Source organism: Sander lucioperca, chromosome 8, assembly GCF_008315115.2.
Source record: "Sander lucioperca isolate FBNREF2018 chromosome 8, SLUC_FBN_1.2, whole genome shotgun sequence".
NCBI lineage: Eukaryota > Metazoa > Chordata > Actinopteri > Perciformes > Percidae > Sander > Sander lucioperca.
The window spans coordinates 26,961,466-26,978,937 of record NC_050180.1 but is presented as its reverse complement, the minus strand read 5'-3'; the positions used below and the strand labels follow the sequence as shown (position 1 = coordinate 26,978,937).

General features: G+C 42.5%; 1 protein-coding gene across 4 annotated transcripts in view; it reads left to right on the top strand.

Moving 5' to 3' along the window:
- The window catches only part of LOC116060878 (titin-like), a 280,598-nt gene that overhangs the window by 197,529 nt on the left and 65,597 nt on the right, over positions 1-17,472 (top strand). For all 4 annotated transcript variants that reach the window (XM_036003989.1, XM_036003988.1, XM_031314638.2 and 1 more), the window contains 14 exons: positions 1-41; positions 1,227-1,508; positions 2,577-2,764; positions 4,029-4,140; positions 5,521-5,823; positions 6,411-6,719; positions 7,441-7,722; positions 8,570-8,869; positions 9,980-10,273; positions 10,989-13,760; positions 14,218-14,415; positions 14,849-15,169; positions 15,420-15,704; positions 16,621-16,926. The exon at positions 1-41 is cut by the window's left edge and continues 262 nt beyond it. In XM_036003989.1, coding sequence (XP_035859882.1) covers positions 1-41; positions 1,227-1,508; positions 2,577-2,764; positions 4,029-4,140; positions 5,521-5,823; positions 6,411-6,719; positions 7,441-7,722; positions 8,570-8,869; positions 9,980-10,273; positions 10,989-13,760; positions 14,218-14,415; positions 14,849-15,169; positions 15,420-15,704; positions 16,621-16,926 — 5,993 coding nt within the window. The remainder of the gene's footprint in view (positions 42-1,226; positions 1,509-2,576; positions 2,765-4,028; positions 4,141-5,520; positions 5,824-6,410; positions 6,720-7,440; positions 7,723-8,569; positions 8,870-9,979; positions 10,274-10,988; positions 13,761-14,217; positions 14,416-14,848; positions 15,170-15,419; positions 15,705-16,620; positions 16,927-17,472) is intronic.

Here is a 17,472-nt window from a genome sequence, read left to right as displayed (position 1 = left end):
GTCCTTCTCCACCAAACCAATCACCTGCAAGGACGAACTGGGTGAGAAACAGCTGTTCTATCTTTGAGTCAGTTTTTAGAAGATATAGACATATATCCAAACCAGTGGTGTTGTCTAATGTATTATAGTGGGTATACTGTACTGTATATATATATATATATATATAGGGCTGTCAAACGATTAAAAGCCAAATTTCTATAGTTAATCACGATTAATCGCATGTTTTATCACATGATTAAAATTCTATTATTTTGCATATCAGAACAGTTTTTAAGTCCATATTAACATTGGAAAGCCATTCTTACATGTGGATCTTGATTGGGAATCAAATGAATGCAAAGAAAGTGACTTTAAGTTACTTGAAGTTACTTGACTTTAAGATTTGTAATTGTTTATTATTTATTTACTGTAAACAAAAGAAAAATGTGTGAATCTGTCATTATTGCACAATTCCTCCAAGTCCCTAACCTAACTGATATGTAACACTAACACTCTGCTTCTACAGTACAAACTAAATGGTCTAAAACCAGACGCCACAGCAGGACATTTAACCTTTACGTTTCTCTAATAAGGAATGTAACAGTTCTCCTGGACAGAAAAGGGGGGACAATGTCCCAAATGACAAAAACAGTCAAAAAAACGATACCAACAACACAGTCCTAAAACCGTATGCTGATATACATAGTCAATATAGTGTACAGTAACTTCTAAATAATGTTGATTACTCACTGACGTCCAGTGATCACCAGTTAATGAGACAGCGTTTGGACTCTGCAGCAGTTCCCGTTGGGCTGCTTTCTCCGTGTGGTACAGGCTGTGTGTGGTGAAACTACTGTCTCCCTCCACAACTTTTTAAAAGTTAACTTTCCTTTCAAAATCTTATTGGCATCCATTTTGGCGTCTCACGCTCGCCATCCACTCAAAACCTAACGTTTCTCGCAAGCCCAAACAAGTGTGTGCAGCGTGCCTGTTGTTTAGTTTCCGGTCTAGCTAGATCCGGTGTGGTGTTGTAGTTTTTCTAATGTTACTAGTACTACAAAAAAAAACTACAAAGTTTGCTAGGCCAAAAAGAACGTTAATCTCGCGATAAAAAAATTTACGCCGTTAAAATGGGTTTGCGTTAACGCCGTTAATAATGCATTTATCTGACAGCACTAGTATATATATATATATATATATATATATAGGCCAGAATTTGACTTTGTGGTCCCCCTGTGTTCCCACAGAGCCGCCGACCATTGAGCTGGACTTCCGTGATAAGATCATCATCCGCGTGGGCGAGAGCTGCCTGCTGCAGGGCCGCTACACCGGCAAACCCTCTCCGTCCATCATGTGGTACCAGGACGACGAGGAGCTGAAGGCCGGCAAACACATCATGTTCAAGAACACGCTGACCACCATGTCACTGGGCCTGATGAAGGCAGAGCGCCACCACAGCGGCAGATATATGGTGCTGGTGGAGAACAGCACCGGCTCCAGAAAGGGCGTCTGCAACATCACCGTCGTTGGTACGTTCGTGCTTGAGATAGATAGATAGATAGATAGATAGATAGATAGATAGATAGATAGATAGATAGATAGATAGGTAGATAGGTAAATAGGTAGATAGGTAAATAGGTAGATGGATAGATGGGTAGACAGGTAGATGGGTAGATAGATAGATAGATAAATAGATAGAGAGATTAGATCATTTCATTAATAACTAGAGAAGCCCATCTTCAAATGTGTCAGATTTATCAGATAAACATGTGTTCTGTGAACTCTACTCCAGCACAGTGTAGCAAAAATAAAACGTTTATGCCAAATTCTTACCGTACCTACTGTATGTTATCCAACTTAGAAATAGTAACATCAGATCATTTTTGGCAGGAGTGATGTGTTGTGTCATGGTTCAGTTTGAGAACAGCTACATATAAAACAGGTCTACAGGATGACTCTATGTTGTTTCTGAAATGATGATTTTTCAGGTATTGTACTTATAAAAATAGTGCGTAAAGCTCCTGTAAATGGGAAAGGTTTGGGCTGAGCCTCGACTGTTTACAATGTCTGGCTCCGCCCCTTTAGAAAGCAACATCCCAGATTTCTTAACGACAAAAAAACAAATACATAATATACGTAAGAAAACAAATACACAAGAAAAACTAAGAAGTGAAATTACATAAAATCACAATAAATACACATCAATGATAAAAATAATTATAATAATTCGCTAATCATAGATCACAGTTCAAAGGTTGATCGGTAAAATAATGATAAGTAAATCATGTTACATTTCAATTCAATTCTATTTTATTTATAGTATCAAATCATAACAGGAGTTATCTTGAGACACTTTACAGCTAGAGTAGGACTAGACCGTTTTATCTGTGTTTTAAGCCCCCAATTCCAGTAATTCCCTCAAGAGCAAGCATTTAGTGTGACAGTGGCGAGGAAAAACTCCCTTAAAGGAAGAAACCTGGGCCAGACCCAGGCTCTTGGTAGGCGGTGTCTGACGGTGCTGGTTGGGGGTGTGATGAACAGTGGCAGTAATGTCCCAACATCCCAGATTCCTTATTTGGGTCCTTTGTTCCCTGCAGACCGTCCCACTCCTCCGGTCGGCCCCGTGGTGTTTGAGGAGGTGCACCGGGAGTTCATGGTGATCTCGTGGAAACCTCCAGTGGACAGCGGCGGCATCCCCGTCTCCAACTACATCATCGAGAAGAGAGACATCAACAGAGACACCTGGACCATGGTGACGTCCGCCACCACCAAGACCGTCTGCAAGGTGGGTCCACGACTAAACTACCTAGCTCCACTTGGCTGTCAGGGAGGGCTGGGTGATATGGAGAAAATCAAATATCACGATATTTTTGACCAAATACCTCGATATCGATACCGCAACGATATTGTAGTGTTGACTATTGGTGCTTTCACAAAATATTTACACAATGAGATTTTAGATAAATAATCACCAATAATGTGATAAAATGACTAAGTGGGTAAAGGCAAATAATAGAACAGTTACAACAGTCTGGTAAGTTCAGAACATTACATCACTTTACTGTAATGCAGCCTTTAAAACCAGGAGAAGACACTTATGCCGTATTACGATATCCAAAATCGGGTTAACCCTCCTGTTGTCCTGGGGTCAAATTTGGACCCATTTCCTTCAGTTAAGATTATTTTTTGGGCTTTTCCGCCTTTATTTTGACAGGACAGCTAGGTGAGAAAGGGGAGAGAGAGAGAGAGAGGGGGAAGACATGCAGGAAATCATCACAGAAATGTTGGTTTTCTTTCAACCAAATAAAAAATAATAATAATAATAACTATTACTCTTTACAAGTAAAATAAATTAACAGTTAACAGTATTAATTTTTAATTTTTTTATTTTATATATATGTAAAAGAACTTTGAAAAAAGTGACAAAAATGTCAAAAAAGACGCCCAAACAGTTGGGAAAGAGTTTTAATTTTAAATTTTGACCCACAAAAACAAAAAGTTGCTTGGTCGACGAGAAGACATCGCGGGGGTTAAATGCATCGGGAGCAAAAAATGTCGGAAAAATCTTCAAAACTGTCAAAGGCGCAGAAAAAAATCGACAAAAATATCGGAAAAAGTGACAAAAAAATACTTCGGATAAAAGTGACAAAAGTGTCAAACGTTGAAAAAAAAATGTTAACCTAGAAAATCAAAAAGACAACACGAGGGTTAAGCTACGTTCAAATGGATTATAGATCTCTCTTGAAGGCAGCTGGGTGTGTGTGTGTGTGTGTGTGTTTGTGTGTGTGTGTGTGTGTGTGTGTGTGTGGCAGTTATAGAGGCAGTGATGTTTCCTGTGTGTGTGTGTGTGTGTGTGTGTGTGCCAGAGATAGAGGCAATGATGTTTCCTGTATCATGTTCTCCTACCACATTTCCCCTCAAGGACAATAAAGTGTATTCTATTCAATTCTATAAAGATCTTTAGGAGTCCAAACATTTGTACCCAACCCCAAAAAAAGGTCTGTTGTTCCCAGTGGTTGAGATGTTGACATGTTGTTTGCTTCCCTCAGATCCCGAAGCTAACGGAGGGCAAGGTGTACATCATGAGGATCTGTGCTGAGAACATGTACGGCATCAGCGACCCGCTGGAGTCGGAGGAGATGAAAGCCAAAGACATATTCAGTACGTTCTGCTCACGCACATTTACTCTGTTCATCTTTCACTTCTCTCTAGTTTCAGGACATTCAATTGAATACTGGTCAATAGGGTTGGGTATTATTTGGGTTTTATCCGATACCGGTGCTAAAGCGATACTTTTAAAACGGTGCCAGTGCCTAAACGGTGCCTGAACCAGTACTTTTTAAGAAAGTAAAAAAAAAAAAGAAGAAGTTAATACCCTAGTAGCATACTAAACGACAGTCAGCGAACGGCTTGTTTATTGCTAAGGCCACATGGTCAAAATTAAATGATTTAATAATAATGCAATAACTTATAACAATAACTTATTTCACCAGTAAATTGCTGTTGAACGATAAAAACAACCAGCAGATGGGAAAAGGGTATTTTACAATAACTTTGAATGCACCAGTTTCAGTGAACGCACCGTCTGTGTTGATTTTCCGACAACAGCAGCTGCAGACTGTTGAACGTCCCGCTGTTGGAATCCTCTACAGTGAAATACAGACACCCTTTACACCGTTTAACGTTAGCTGTCAGCAGTTTAGCCGTGTTACCGCTAGCTAACGGTAGGCTAACGTTACCTGCTGTCAAGTGTAGTGTTAACTAACGACACGTGCAGCGATGCTTCTGTTGCCTCTAATGTCTGTTTCGGAGCATCAGAGAGCAGTGCAGGCATTTAAGTGGCACCGAAATGAGGCACCGAAATCCTATTCCTATTCGGTCCGGTATATACCGGTTGTTAAGGCACCAGTGCCGTATTAGCACCGGGTTCGGTACCAAACCCTACTGTTCAATACCTTTGTGGACGAATGAAAGCATCAAAAATGCATTTTAGACGAAGGAGATGAGAGTAGATCCAGCTGTTCCTTAGAGATGTTAATCTGTCTGTACGGGACGCAGGAGGGTTCTAACAGGACAAACAAACTTTAATTATTTAGAGTTAAAACAAATATATTTATACATTATAACAAAATATTTTGAGTTAAGTATTCATTCAGCATTGTAAAAGGACCCTAAAAGATTTGTGATAACTTAGTTTCTTCTGCTTCCTAAACAAAACTAAAAGTGAAATAACATAAAATTACAATAAATACACATAAACATAATGAGAATTATTCACAAATCATAGATCACAGTTCAAAGGTTGATTGGTAAAATAATAAGTAAAGTAAGTCATGTTACAGGAGAACGTAATGTCCACAAGATATGTTCTTGTTATAATGATATTTCCATGTTTTAACAACATATAAAGAGAAATGATCTCGTTATAACGAGATATGTTCTCGTTATAACAAGATATTTTCAGTTAAATAGTCTTTGTGCATTGGAAAATGACCCTAAAAGATCGGTGATAACCCAGTTTTTCTCTGCTCACTCCCCCAGGAGTCCCCGAGGCCCCCGAGATGCCAACGGTCCGGGAGGTGTACGCCACCAACGCTCTGGTTCTGTGGAACCGGCCGCGAGACGGCGGGAAGCCCATCACCAACTACATCCTGGAGAAGAAGGAGCCCAAGGCCAAGCGGTGGTCCCGGGCCACCAGAGATCCACTGTACCCGGCCACGCAGTACCGCATCCAGGACCTGGTGGAGGGCTGCGAGTACGAGTTCAGGGTGATGGCCGAGAACGAGCTGGGCACCGGAGACCCCAGCGAACCCTCCAAACCCATCCTCGCCAAGGATCCCATCGGTCAGTCGCAAACACATTCACACATTCATATTATATATTATATATATATATATATATATATTATATATATATATCAACAACATGGTGTTCCTCGCCAAGGATGCCATTGGACAGTGATGCACATTCATGCAAAATAGATTATTATTTCATATTTTTAATATCTTCTAAGCAACGTTGAAATTTTGCACCATCTACCAGCCAAATGCTGGTAAAATAATAAGTATATTTGGCCCGTGTGGCCTTCCATATTCAGATCACTTCAAACCACTTCATCTGCACTTTATCTCATCTGTATATAATAGAGGTGTTTATAATGTACATATTTTTACTATTGTTAGTCTAATTGTTATAGTTCTTAAATATTATAGTTTCTTATAATATTTGTGTGGTATTGGGTGTTATGTATGTATATCTCTGGTATGTGAGGGAGGGGGTGTATTTTATTAAGTACTTTGTGCTACATTGGCATGTATCAAACGTGCTATATAAGACAGACTCTGATTGATTGATTGAAAGTTAACACAGGGTTCTACATTTACATTTTTTTGCCCAGATCATTTATAGTCTTTAATATTTTCCCGTCACAGTGCCTCCGAGCCCCCCAGTGACCCCCGAGGCCTACGATAAGACCAAAGACACCGTCAGCCTGAGGTGGAAGCTGCCCCGCCACGATGGGAAGGGCCGTATCTTCGGCTACCTGGTGGAGTACCAGAAGCCCGGCGCCGTGGAGTGGACGCAGGCCAACGAGACGCCAGAGCAGTGCCCCGACCTGCACTACGTGGTGACGGACTTGGCCGATGGACAGGAATACAACTTCAGGATCTTTACCGTCAACGCCGCTGGCAAATCTGACCCTTCATACGTCAAACAGACCATCAAAGTCCACGACAGACTGGGTAAGGGCTTCATCTAGAACTCATCTTTGGTTTATTATGTATGGAAGCATATTGCTGCCAAGCGTGAAAAAATAAAACTTATCACGTTGTAACGTGAAAAAGTTTACCGTAATAACAAGATGTTTTTTAGGTTTCTACTAGATATTTTAAAGTTATAACAAGAAATGTTTCTTGTTATTACAATACCATTACTATTTATCATTAACAATATACTATTTTTCTTTACGTGATACTTTACACGTTATGACGTGATAATGTATCTTGTTGGAACATGAAACTGAATGAAGACATGGTTTGGGGACGGATAAATTAAACTTGGTATCTCCATATTTCATCATTTAAATTTCCTTTTATAATCAATCAATCAATGCTGTTGCTCACCCTTTACGTTGAGGATTTTGTCTGACTTGGTCTGAGGTAAATGGTAATGATTACGGCGACCATCGGATTTGGACATGCAAGGTTTTGACCCAACAGCAACGATAGGGTGTGTGTGTGTGTGTGTGTGTGTGTGTGTGTGTGTGTGTATGGATGCACTTGTATGTCTTGTTTGTTTTTGTTGATTGACTTGTTGTGTATTCTTATTTCTATTCATGCTTTGTTTAAATGTGTTTGCTGTTTTTAACGTAAAGCACTTTGGGTTTACGTGTAATGAAAGGTGCTACACAAATACAACTTATATTGACATTGACAGTGAACTGATTCCCGTTTCCCTCCACAGAGGCGCCCGAGTTGCTGCTGGACGCCAACATGGCCCGTGACCACCTGGCCATGCTGGGCACCGACATCACGCTGAGCGCCACCATTAAGGGCATACCGACGCCCACCGTCAGCTGGAAGAAGAATGACGGCGACGTTCCTTCTCACATCACTGTCGCTGTCACCGCCAGCGGCAGCAAAGTCTTCATCCCCAAGAGCGCCCGGACAGACTCCGGCAACTACACCATCACTGTGGAGAACGCCGCGGGAAAGAAATCAGCAACTGTTGCTGTGCTCGTGCTGAGTAAGGGAAACGTCCACTGACACAAACATGCGATTTGATAAGTCTTGAACAAAAGAAAATTTCTTAAAGGGTAACCCTACAGGACAAATGTTCAGCAGCAGTTAGCGTCCACTAAAAGTTCTGTTGTTGCTGCTCACAGACTCAGATTATTATTCTAAGTGTCTGAAAACATTATGGGATGGTTCCCTACAGGGATAGACCTTTTAGTTAAAGAGTAAGATCCTTTTAGTTTAACATGAAACCCCAAAATCCCCATCACCAAACTACACCAGACTCCATGTAAATAATCAGGACTTTTAGCGTGTATAGAGCCAGCATATCTCCACCAGACTCCATGTAAATAATCAGGACTTTTAGCGTGTATAGAGCCAGCATATCTCCACCAGACTCCATGTAAATAATCAGGACTTTTAGCGTGTATACAGCCAGCATATCTCCACCAGACTCCATGTAAATAATCACTACTTTTAGCGTGTATAGAGCCAGCATATCTCCACATGTAAATGGGTGAATTAAGGGTTTATTTCAACCAAACCAGAGTGGTGATTGTTGGAACAGTGGAAAGATGAACCAAGACGGCTTTTGATAGTTTGATTTAGTTTCTGTCCACTTTGAATGAAGTGTGTTTTACGATGATAAAAGTCCTGATTATTTACATGGAGTCTGGTGGGTTTGGTGATGGAGAAATTTTTCGTCTTGCTTAATATTGGACCAATTTCAATTTAATTTAAACACAAAAACATGGGAAAATAGGGTCCAGGTTGAAAAAAAACAACCCTTTAAGATGATATAATTATATTTAAAATATGTTATAATAAATACCCTCACCCACTTTTGCTTCCCCCAGACAAGCCTTCTCCTCCCAGAGACCTGGTGATCTCGGAGGTGACCCGCGAGTCGGCCTACCTGACGTGGAAGGTTCCCGTTGACAACGGCGGCGCCGTCATCTCCCACTACGTCGTGGAGAAGAAAGACGTGGCCGCCGACCACTGGGTGCCTGTCTCTGCAGCCAATAAGAAGCCGAGTCTGATGGCCATGTACCTGATGGAAGGAATCCAGTACATGTTCAGGGTGGCGGCTGAAAACCAGTTTGGCAGGAGCGACTACGTGATGACGAAGCAACCCATCAAGGCTCTCGATCCTCTCTGTGTGTGAAAGTCATAATTATGTCATGTTGTCTAATTTTACTTGGAGTACTAAATAAGGATTTTGAATTGTGGAGCATCCAAATCCTAAAAGCTCCAGTCTTATTGGCTATCCATAGAGTCATTCACAAGAGTGTTTAAACCTACATTGTGTAATTTTTTGAGTTGATTTTTAGCAAAAACCCCTTTGTTCTTTCACAAATATGTGCTCATTCATGTGTAATTACTTCCACCAACGTATCAAAGTATTCTCGTAAGCGTAGAATCTGCCATTCAGAATCATTCAGAATACATACAGGCGAGTCGCTTGAATGACGGCCGCCATGTAGCGTCTCCATCTTTAAAATACATTAGCCAAAGAGGGACATACCGCTGCGTATTACACTCAGTGGCACCGTGACGAATGCCAGCCGGGAGATTACTCGCGACTGCCGGCAGATTTGAAAGCCTGTTGAAGATGAAGGATCACACCTGTTCTCTAGGACATGTAACGGAGTCGCCAAGGAAGTTAAAAAGGAGAATTAAAACGACAATGTGACAGGCAAAGCAACAAGACCAAAGTTAATATTGGAGTGGCTAGAACAGCTGCGTGTAAACGATGGAGATACTAAGAGCTAATTTCGGGTTCGGTCACCGTAGGAGTTAAAACGCTCTCGGAATGGGAGGGGCTAGAAAGTAATGTTCGGTTGGTTGTCATATACAATTTCACTGCTAGATGGGAGAAATTCTTACACAATGTAGCTTTAAGCAATTAGCAAGTAGAATCAGAATCGTCATTGTAAGTACATACTGCAGAATTTAAAAGTGCAAACACACATTGACTAAGAACATAGAGCAGAGAATGTGAAGATACAAACAAGATTAATTAGTAAAAAGTAAAATAACTGCTTATTGTTTTTTCTTATTTAACTTGCAAATTGCTTGAGGTAAAAAGGTCAAGTCATCTTTATTTATACAGCACATTTAAAACAACAGAAGTTGACCCAAAGTGCTTTCCAGTGTAGGGAGATGGTGTTTTTCTGCCATGGATCTTAAAGGCACTTTTATATAAGGACTCACATGGTCTTGAGGCTGTTTTACGAATAAATTGTTCTATCCTTGACGTCTTTCAGATCCTCCTGGCCCGCCCAAAAACCTGCACCACACTGACGCAGAGAAGACAGAGGTGTGGTTGGCGTGGGACTGGCCCGACCGCACTGGCGGAAGTGAAATCACCGGCTTCATCGTGGAGCACCAGGAAGAGGGCCAGACCGACTGGGTCACCTTCAAGACCGTCAGCAACGAACACGCCCACGTCACCGGTCTGGTAGAGGGCAAGACTTACCGCTTCAGGGTCAAATCTCAGAACGCCATCGGTGTGAGCAGCCCTGACACCAGCGTCCCCATCACCTGCCAGGAAAAGACACGTAAGAAACAGGATTCTTATCAAGTTGTTTCTTATTCGTTTTGGTTCTTTATTTACACACAAATAGAGATGTTCATATTATTGACTGGTAGTGTATTATTTTGTATTAACTTGCTTCAGTTTTGTTGTGATCTATTTAGAATGTTATTGTGCTTGATAAATGTAGTGGATGGACAAAAGTTTAAGGATAGTATATAAAAATAGTTATTTAATGAAGGAAATTCATTAAATATTATTATTAGGGTTATTTTTGAGATGTAAAAGTATGGACATTTCAAAAAGGGTAGGACCAAAAAAGCATTTTGCTTCCTCCTACTCCATTTCGGCAAGAGTATTTATCAAAAAATTAAAAAGATACCATGAATAATTTACAAGGGAATGTGAAGGAGAATTGCCTAAAAACCATCCAGGGGCATTCTCCAGGCAGCATATTAAACTAGAGCTGCAAAGACTAATTGAAAAGTTTTTAACTATTAAATTAATCGCCACCTATTTTGATAATTGATTATTCAGTTAATGTCAGTGTCAAACTGAATAATTGATGATCTAAATAGTTGACAATTACTAACCCTAACCCCTAACTAATTGCTTAATCTTTTCAAGAGGAAGGGTTCTTTTTCAAGGAACTATGACCATTGGTAATTCTGTACCTGTTCTCATTTACTGGCCTGGAAACAATCTAATATTGTTCTGTGTTATGTTTTGTTTTCTTCCAGAGCCACCAACGATTGAAGTTGATGTGAAGCTTATTGAGGGTCTTGTTGTCAGAGCTGGCACTCCTATTGTCCTTCCAGCCAAGATGACAGGAATCCCCATGCCCACTGCCAAATGGACGTCCGACGGCAAAGAAATCGCATCTGAGGGCCGCTTTAAGATTGAGTCTGCTGGAGACTCTACCGTCCTCAGTATCCCTGAGTCCCAGAGAGGAGACTCCGGAGAGTACATCCTCCATGTGGCCAATCCTACCGGCAGCAAGAGCGTTGCGCTGCACGTCACAGTGCTGGATCTTCCCGGTCCACCCATTGGACCTGTCAATATCTTGGAAGTCACACCTGATTACATGATGATCCAATGGAGGGCGCCCAAGGACGATGGCGGAACGCCTATCAACAACTACGTTGTGGAAAAGAAGGACGTGAAGAAGCCATGGGAGCCCTGGTCAGTTGTTAGCTCCAGCGGCATGAGCACCAAGGCCAAAGTGTCCAGGCTGGAGAAGGGCCGTGAGTACATTGTCCGTATCCGTGCAGAGAACAGAATTGGACTCGGTGCAGGGCTTGAGAGTCCTCCAACTATTGCAAAGCACATGTTTAACCCTCCTGGTCCACCTGGCCCGCCAGAGTGCTCTGATATCACGGAGAATGCTGTGACAGTGGAATGGACCCTGCCTGACTACGATGGAGGCAGCCCCATCAGCGGATATGTGATTGAACGCAGAGAAATGACCGGAAAGTGGATCCGTGTCAACAAAACTCCCGTGCTGGACCTCAGATACAGAGTCTCAGGCCTGTTTGAAGGCAATAGCTACGAGTTCAGAGTGTTCGCTGAGAACGTCGCTGGTATCAGCGAGCCTTCTCTCTCCTCTGACCCCATCAAGGCTACTCGTGCCATCAGCAAACCCGGACCACCTGGTAATCTTAAACTCAAGGACTGGAGCAAGTCCTACGCCGACATCTGCTGGACAAAGCCCACAAGAGACGGAGGCAGTCCAATTCTGGGTTATGTGGTTGAGGTTCAGAAGTCAGGATCCGCCAAGTGGGACAGAATCAACAAGGAACTCATCACGATGTGTGCCTACAGAGTGCCAGGCCTCATTGAAGGAATGGAGTACAGAATTCACGTCAGAGCAACCAACATTGTCGGAGACAGTGAACCCAGGGAGCTGTCTCAGGCGGTCCTCGCAAAGGACATCCTGGTGCCCCCTGAAGTTGTTGTTGACGTGTCCTGCCGCGACTCTCTGACGGTCAGGGCAGGTCAGATCATAAGTTTAATCACTAGAGTGAAGGGCAGACCAGACCCAGAGATCACATGGACCAAGGATGCCAGAGCCGTAACCCGGGAGAAGCGCATTGAGATGAACAACAACTACCCTCTGTGTGAACTCGTCATCAATGACGCAGTCAGGTCAGACTACGGTAAATATGCCATTCTGGCCAAGAACAGTAGCGGACAGGCACAGGCGACAATTATCGTCAATGTCTTGGACATACCAGGAGCTTGCCAGAACTTGAAAGTGGGTTACGTGACCAAGAAATCCTGCGTGGTTTCTTGGGAGAACCCTGAGGACAACGGAGGCACTGAGATCAATCAGTACATTGTTGAGTGCCGTCAGCCCAGCCAGAGAGGATGGACTGTCGTGGCCAATGACTGCACCAAGCGCCTGATGAAAGTGCCTCTTACTGAAGGCTGCGAGTACTTCTTCCGTGTTAGCGCAGAGAACAAGATTGGTGCTGGTCCAACCACTGAGACCAAATCACCTGTGCTTGCTGTTGATTCTATTGACAAGCCTGGCGAACCCAATGACTTCCAAATCTCTGAGATCGGCAAGACCTTCTGCTTCCTCAAGTGGAAGAAGCCAGATTATGATGGCGGCAGCCGTAACCTGAGTTACCATGTTGAGAAGAAGCCAAAGGAGGCAGAGGAGTGGGAGAGGCTTCACAAGGGGGCTATCAAGGAGACTTACTTCATGGCTGACAGGTGCATGGAAAACCAAATTTACCAGTTCAGAGTTCAGACTAAGAACGAGGGAGGCGAGAGCAACTGGGTTACCACGGCTGAAGTTTTGGTCAAGGAACAGCTTGTGGAGCCTGAAATCAAGATTCAACTGGATGGAACGCTTGTCGTCAAGGCGGGAGACTCCATTCCCATCGAGGCAACAGTGAAGGGCAAACCCCAGCCTGATGTCAAGTGGACCAAAGACGAGAGCGAAAAGGAGATAAGGAAAGGCCCCAGGCATCAAGTTGAAACTGGTTCTGACTTCTCGAAGCTGCTGATTACCGGAGCAAGGCGTACTGACAGCGGGGTATACGTTGTTACGGCCTCCAACAGCGCTGGAACCGGCTCTGCTCGTGCAAAGGTGAATGTACTGGATCGACCCGGCCCCATCAGGGATCTCAAAGTGTCTGGTATCACCACAGACAGGTGCCATTTGGCCTGGGAAGTCCCAGAGGACGATGGTGGCTGCGATATCTACAACTACATTATTGAGAAAAGTGATACCAAGAGGGGAGTCTGGTCAGTCCACACCAACGCTGTCATCACCAACAAAGCTAACGTCACCCGTCTCATCGAGGGCAACGAGTATATCTTCAGAGTTCGTGCTGAAAATAAGATGGGTCCCGGCCCTGCGGTGGAGAGTGAAGCCATTGTTGCCGGCACCCAGTTCAGTGTACCTGGCGCTCCTGAGGCGCCAGAGGTCACCAAGATCGGCAAGGAGGAGATGACTGTGCAGTGGTCCGAGCCCGAGAAAGACGGCGGAAAGCCAATCACAGGTTATCTATTTTTAATAATAGTTTAATCATTTTTTACATTAACAAACCAGGAACCAGACAACTCAGATCTTGCCAAATGACAACAGAGTAATAATGTACACATGGGTAACATCAACACACATTTGGATCATATTTAAAACATTGTTGTTTGCATTAGAGTCATGTCAAAGGAAGAGGTCAAACAATCTATGACTTATTTGTAAAGACAAAGATAATCAAAAACAAAGTTATTACCTTCTAAAATAGCGCTGCATGTTCCATGGGAAAAACCTTACATTTTTCAGGGTCCAATGTAATTGTTTTGTGAAAAACTGGTGACATTTTTCCAAAATCTGGCTATTGAAGGACATTGCCAAATACAGTGGTAGTAGGTTCCTATTTCTTTATTACACTTAACACAAAGGGGGAACATCTGGGGATTCATTTTATGTAAATTCTATATTTACTCTCGACACAGGTTATCTATTGGAGAAGATTGAAGAGCATGGCGTTAGGTGGTCTCCTGTCAACAAGGATCCAGTCCCTACAACTCGTTTCACAGTTACTGGACTCCTGCCCCTCCACGACTACCAGTACAGAGTCAAGGCGGTTAATGAAATTGGCATTGGCAGCCCAAGCAAGCCTTCACGTGCCATCACTGCCAAGGACACCGTTGGTATGTAACTGATAATAATGTTTTCATTGTGTTCATCATGTGTTTGTTAACAAATGTAGCTCATGCTGGGACTGCTTTAGACAAAATCCATGGCTTCATCATCACACATGCTCCCTCTTGAAAACACTTAGAAAATACATTTCCTGTCACTTCTACACTGACGATTCACAGCTATATCTTCGTAAAATATAGGGACTCCATTTCTCTTTTTAAATCTTAAGACACATTTTTAACAGACTAATCTCTCAATCTATCATGTCTATAATTCTGTATTTGTGAATCACTGCTTATTGTCTACTCTTTCTTTTTACATTTCAATGTTCTTTTGTGCTTTTTTTGTACATCACTTTGGTCAGATTAAGCTGTGTTTAAATGTGCTCAGAAATAGAAATAAATAAACTTTACTTATTTACATCCTTAAATGTTCTTACAGAACCTCCTGCACCTCCTACCAACATGAAAGTCCTGGACAGCACCTTGTCCAGCGTCACCCTGGGCTGGACCAAGCCCGTGACCGACGGTGGAGCTCCCCTCATTGGCTACGTTGTGGAGATGAGGGTACAGGGAAGTGCCAAGAAAGGAGACGAAGGTTGGAAGAGATGCAACGTAGCAGCTCAGCTGGTCGTGTGCGAGTTCACAGTCTCGAGTCTGGACCACAAGCTTTTGTATGAATTTAGAGTGTCGGCTCAGAACCAGGTGGGCATGAGTCTGCCCTGTGACCTCGGGGCTCCTGTGATCCCCAAGGAGATCCAAGGTGAGGACTACACTGAGTTCTCAATTAAATTGTATTTATAGTGTCAGATCCTAACAGGAGCAGGTATGCCAATGCCTAACTATAAGAAAACCTTTGTGCTACTATGGTGCCTGCTTTAATTCAAACGTAACATTTTTATTTAAGGTTGTATGTGCAATTTGTTTAACATATATGGCATACATCTTTTGTGTTGGCTGACACAAACTTGCAACATGAAACTGACCGCTGCACTGTTTGTTGCTTTGGACAGAGTCGCCAGAGATTGATTTGGACGCCAGCCTGAAGCAGGGCCTGACGGTGAGAGCCGGCTGTCCCATCAGACTGTGGGCCACCATCAGAGGCAGACCGCCTCCCACCGTCACCTGGAGGAGGATGGGCATCGACAACGTGGTCCGGAAGGGAAAAGTCGACATCATTGATACTATGACCTTCCTGGTGATCCCCGACAGCACCCGCTACGACTCAGGCAAATACTGCCTGACGCTGCGCAGCACTGCCGGAGAGAAGGCCGTGTTCGTTGCTGTTAAAGTTCTGGGTAAGTCCTGTCTTTCACATTTATTAAAACAAAAATTACATACATATATTTCATACATAATATCAAACCAAACAAACACTTTACAGTTTTACGATTTAAAACTTTTGCAGTTTTCAATTTTCATCAATTTTCCACTTTTTTCTCTCTGAAATTGACTTCATGAATGCTTAAAAGCCTCATTCTCTTGCAGTTTAAAGGAAATATTTAAGTCCTGGAAGTCCTGGTTTTCTTTTTATCATGCATACAGTTTTAGTTTTTAGTTTTGTTTTATTTCTGTGTCATGCCAAATATTTGGCCCATCTCACATGGGATTACAAGGCACCGCTATTTAACAGACATCTTCTGGTCTCGCAGATATAAAATGTGGAGAAATACATGAATACCAAAAACAGTACAAACAATGAGGTATCTAACCCTAACCCTGAACAGCCATCTCAATCGTTGAGCATCATCCATATTTACAAAATCTATATCTGTTTTTATCTTGCTAAACAAGTATGGTAGAAAACAAAATGGAACAGATTTTCTGTATCATTTCACCAACATATCAGACAGACCAGCTTCTCTTTTTATACATTAAAATATTGTCCAGTTTCAACAGTCAAAGGTAAAACACATACATATGTTTTCCTTTTAGACACATTTTAGACAACATAATTCTCTGTGCCATAATCAGGTTATATTGTCATAAAAATACTCAATTTTAGCCCTTATATCATCAGCCCTTTGTCCTTAGCAGATTCTTTAAACAAACCAATATTGAGATTTTCATTATTAAAAAAACGACTCACCAAACCCATAGTTACAAAGCAACGTGCATATATCTTTAGACCAAGAACGGAGATTTTGTTTATCCAAGAGAAACATTTGACCATAAGTTTAACTAACTGTCTAAATGATGTGTTTTCCCTGACAGACACCCCGGGACCTGTAGAAAATCTGGAAGCTACTGACATCAAGCAGACGTCGGCCATGCTGGCCTGGACTCCTCCGGAGACCAACGGCGGCAGCGAGATCACACACTACATCGTCGAGAAGCGCGCGATCGACCGCAAGACGTGGGCAATGGTCAAGGCAGATGTTGAGATTGATAAGATTCCCTTCAAAGTCAGCGGCCTGGCGCCAGGCACCGAGTACTACTTCAGAGTCTCAGCGGTCAACGAGTACGGCTCCGGAGTTCCCAGAGTGACGCCCACTTCCTACCTGGCTTCTGATCCCGTCAGTAAGTATCGTCTCTCCGTCACGATCAGCGTACAGCCGCCCACTGTGCTCATCTTATTTGTAAAGCACTTTTTATTGTTAAGATCAATCCCAGTAAACAAGATTATGTATGATGTATTATGTGTTTTAGCTACGATCAGCCTGCCCAGGGACTACGGGTGAAAATTAGCTCTTGAGCTAAAACCTGGTACTATGCATCTCTCCTCTTGAGGTTAATGTTTATTGTACGCTGTCCCTGTTTCTCTAAATAAATAAAATAAATTAAATAAATTAAAAACAGTAGCAGAAAATACAAAATATACGACATAGCTTGCTTAAAAGGAAAGGTTTTTAGGACCTTCTTTTTCCGTCTGATGACCTGAGGTCCATCACAAGTGTCTCCACATTCAAAAGCAAACTCTTTCTTCATTTCTCAGGCATTTGTTTAATTACAGTGCGTGCGTGCGTACGTGCATGCATGCGTGCATGAATTTGTATGGTCGCGCTTGTATGTCCTGTTTTGTTTCCGTTGATAGTCTTGTTGTGTATTTCTATCCTATCTAGCGCT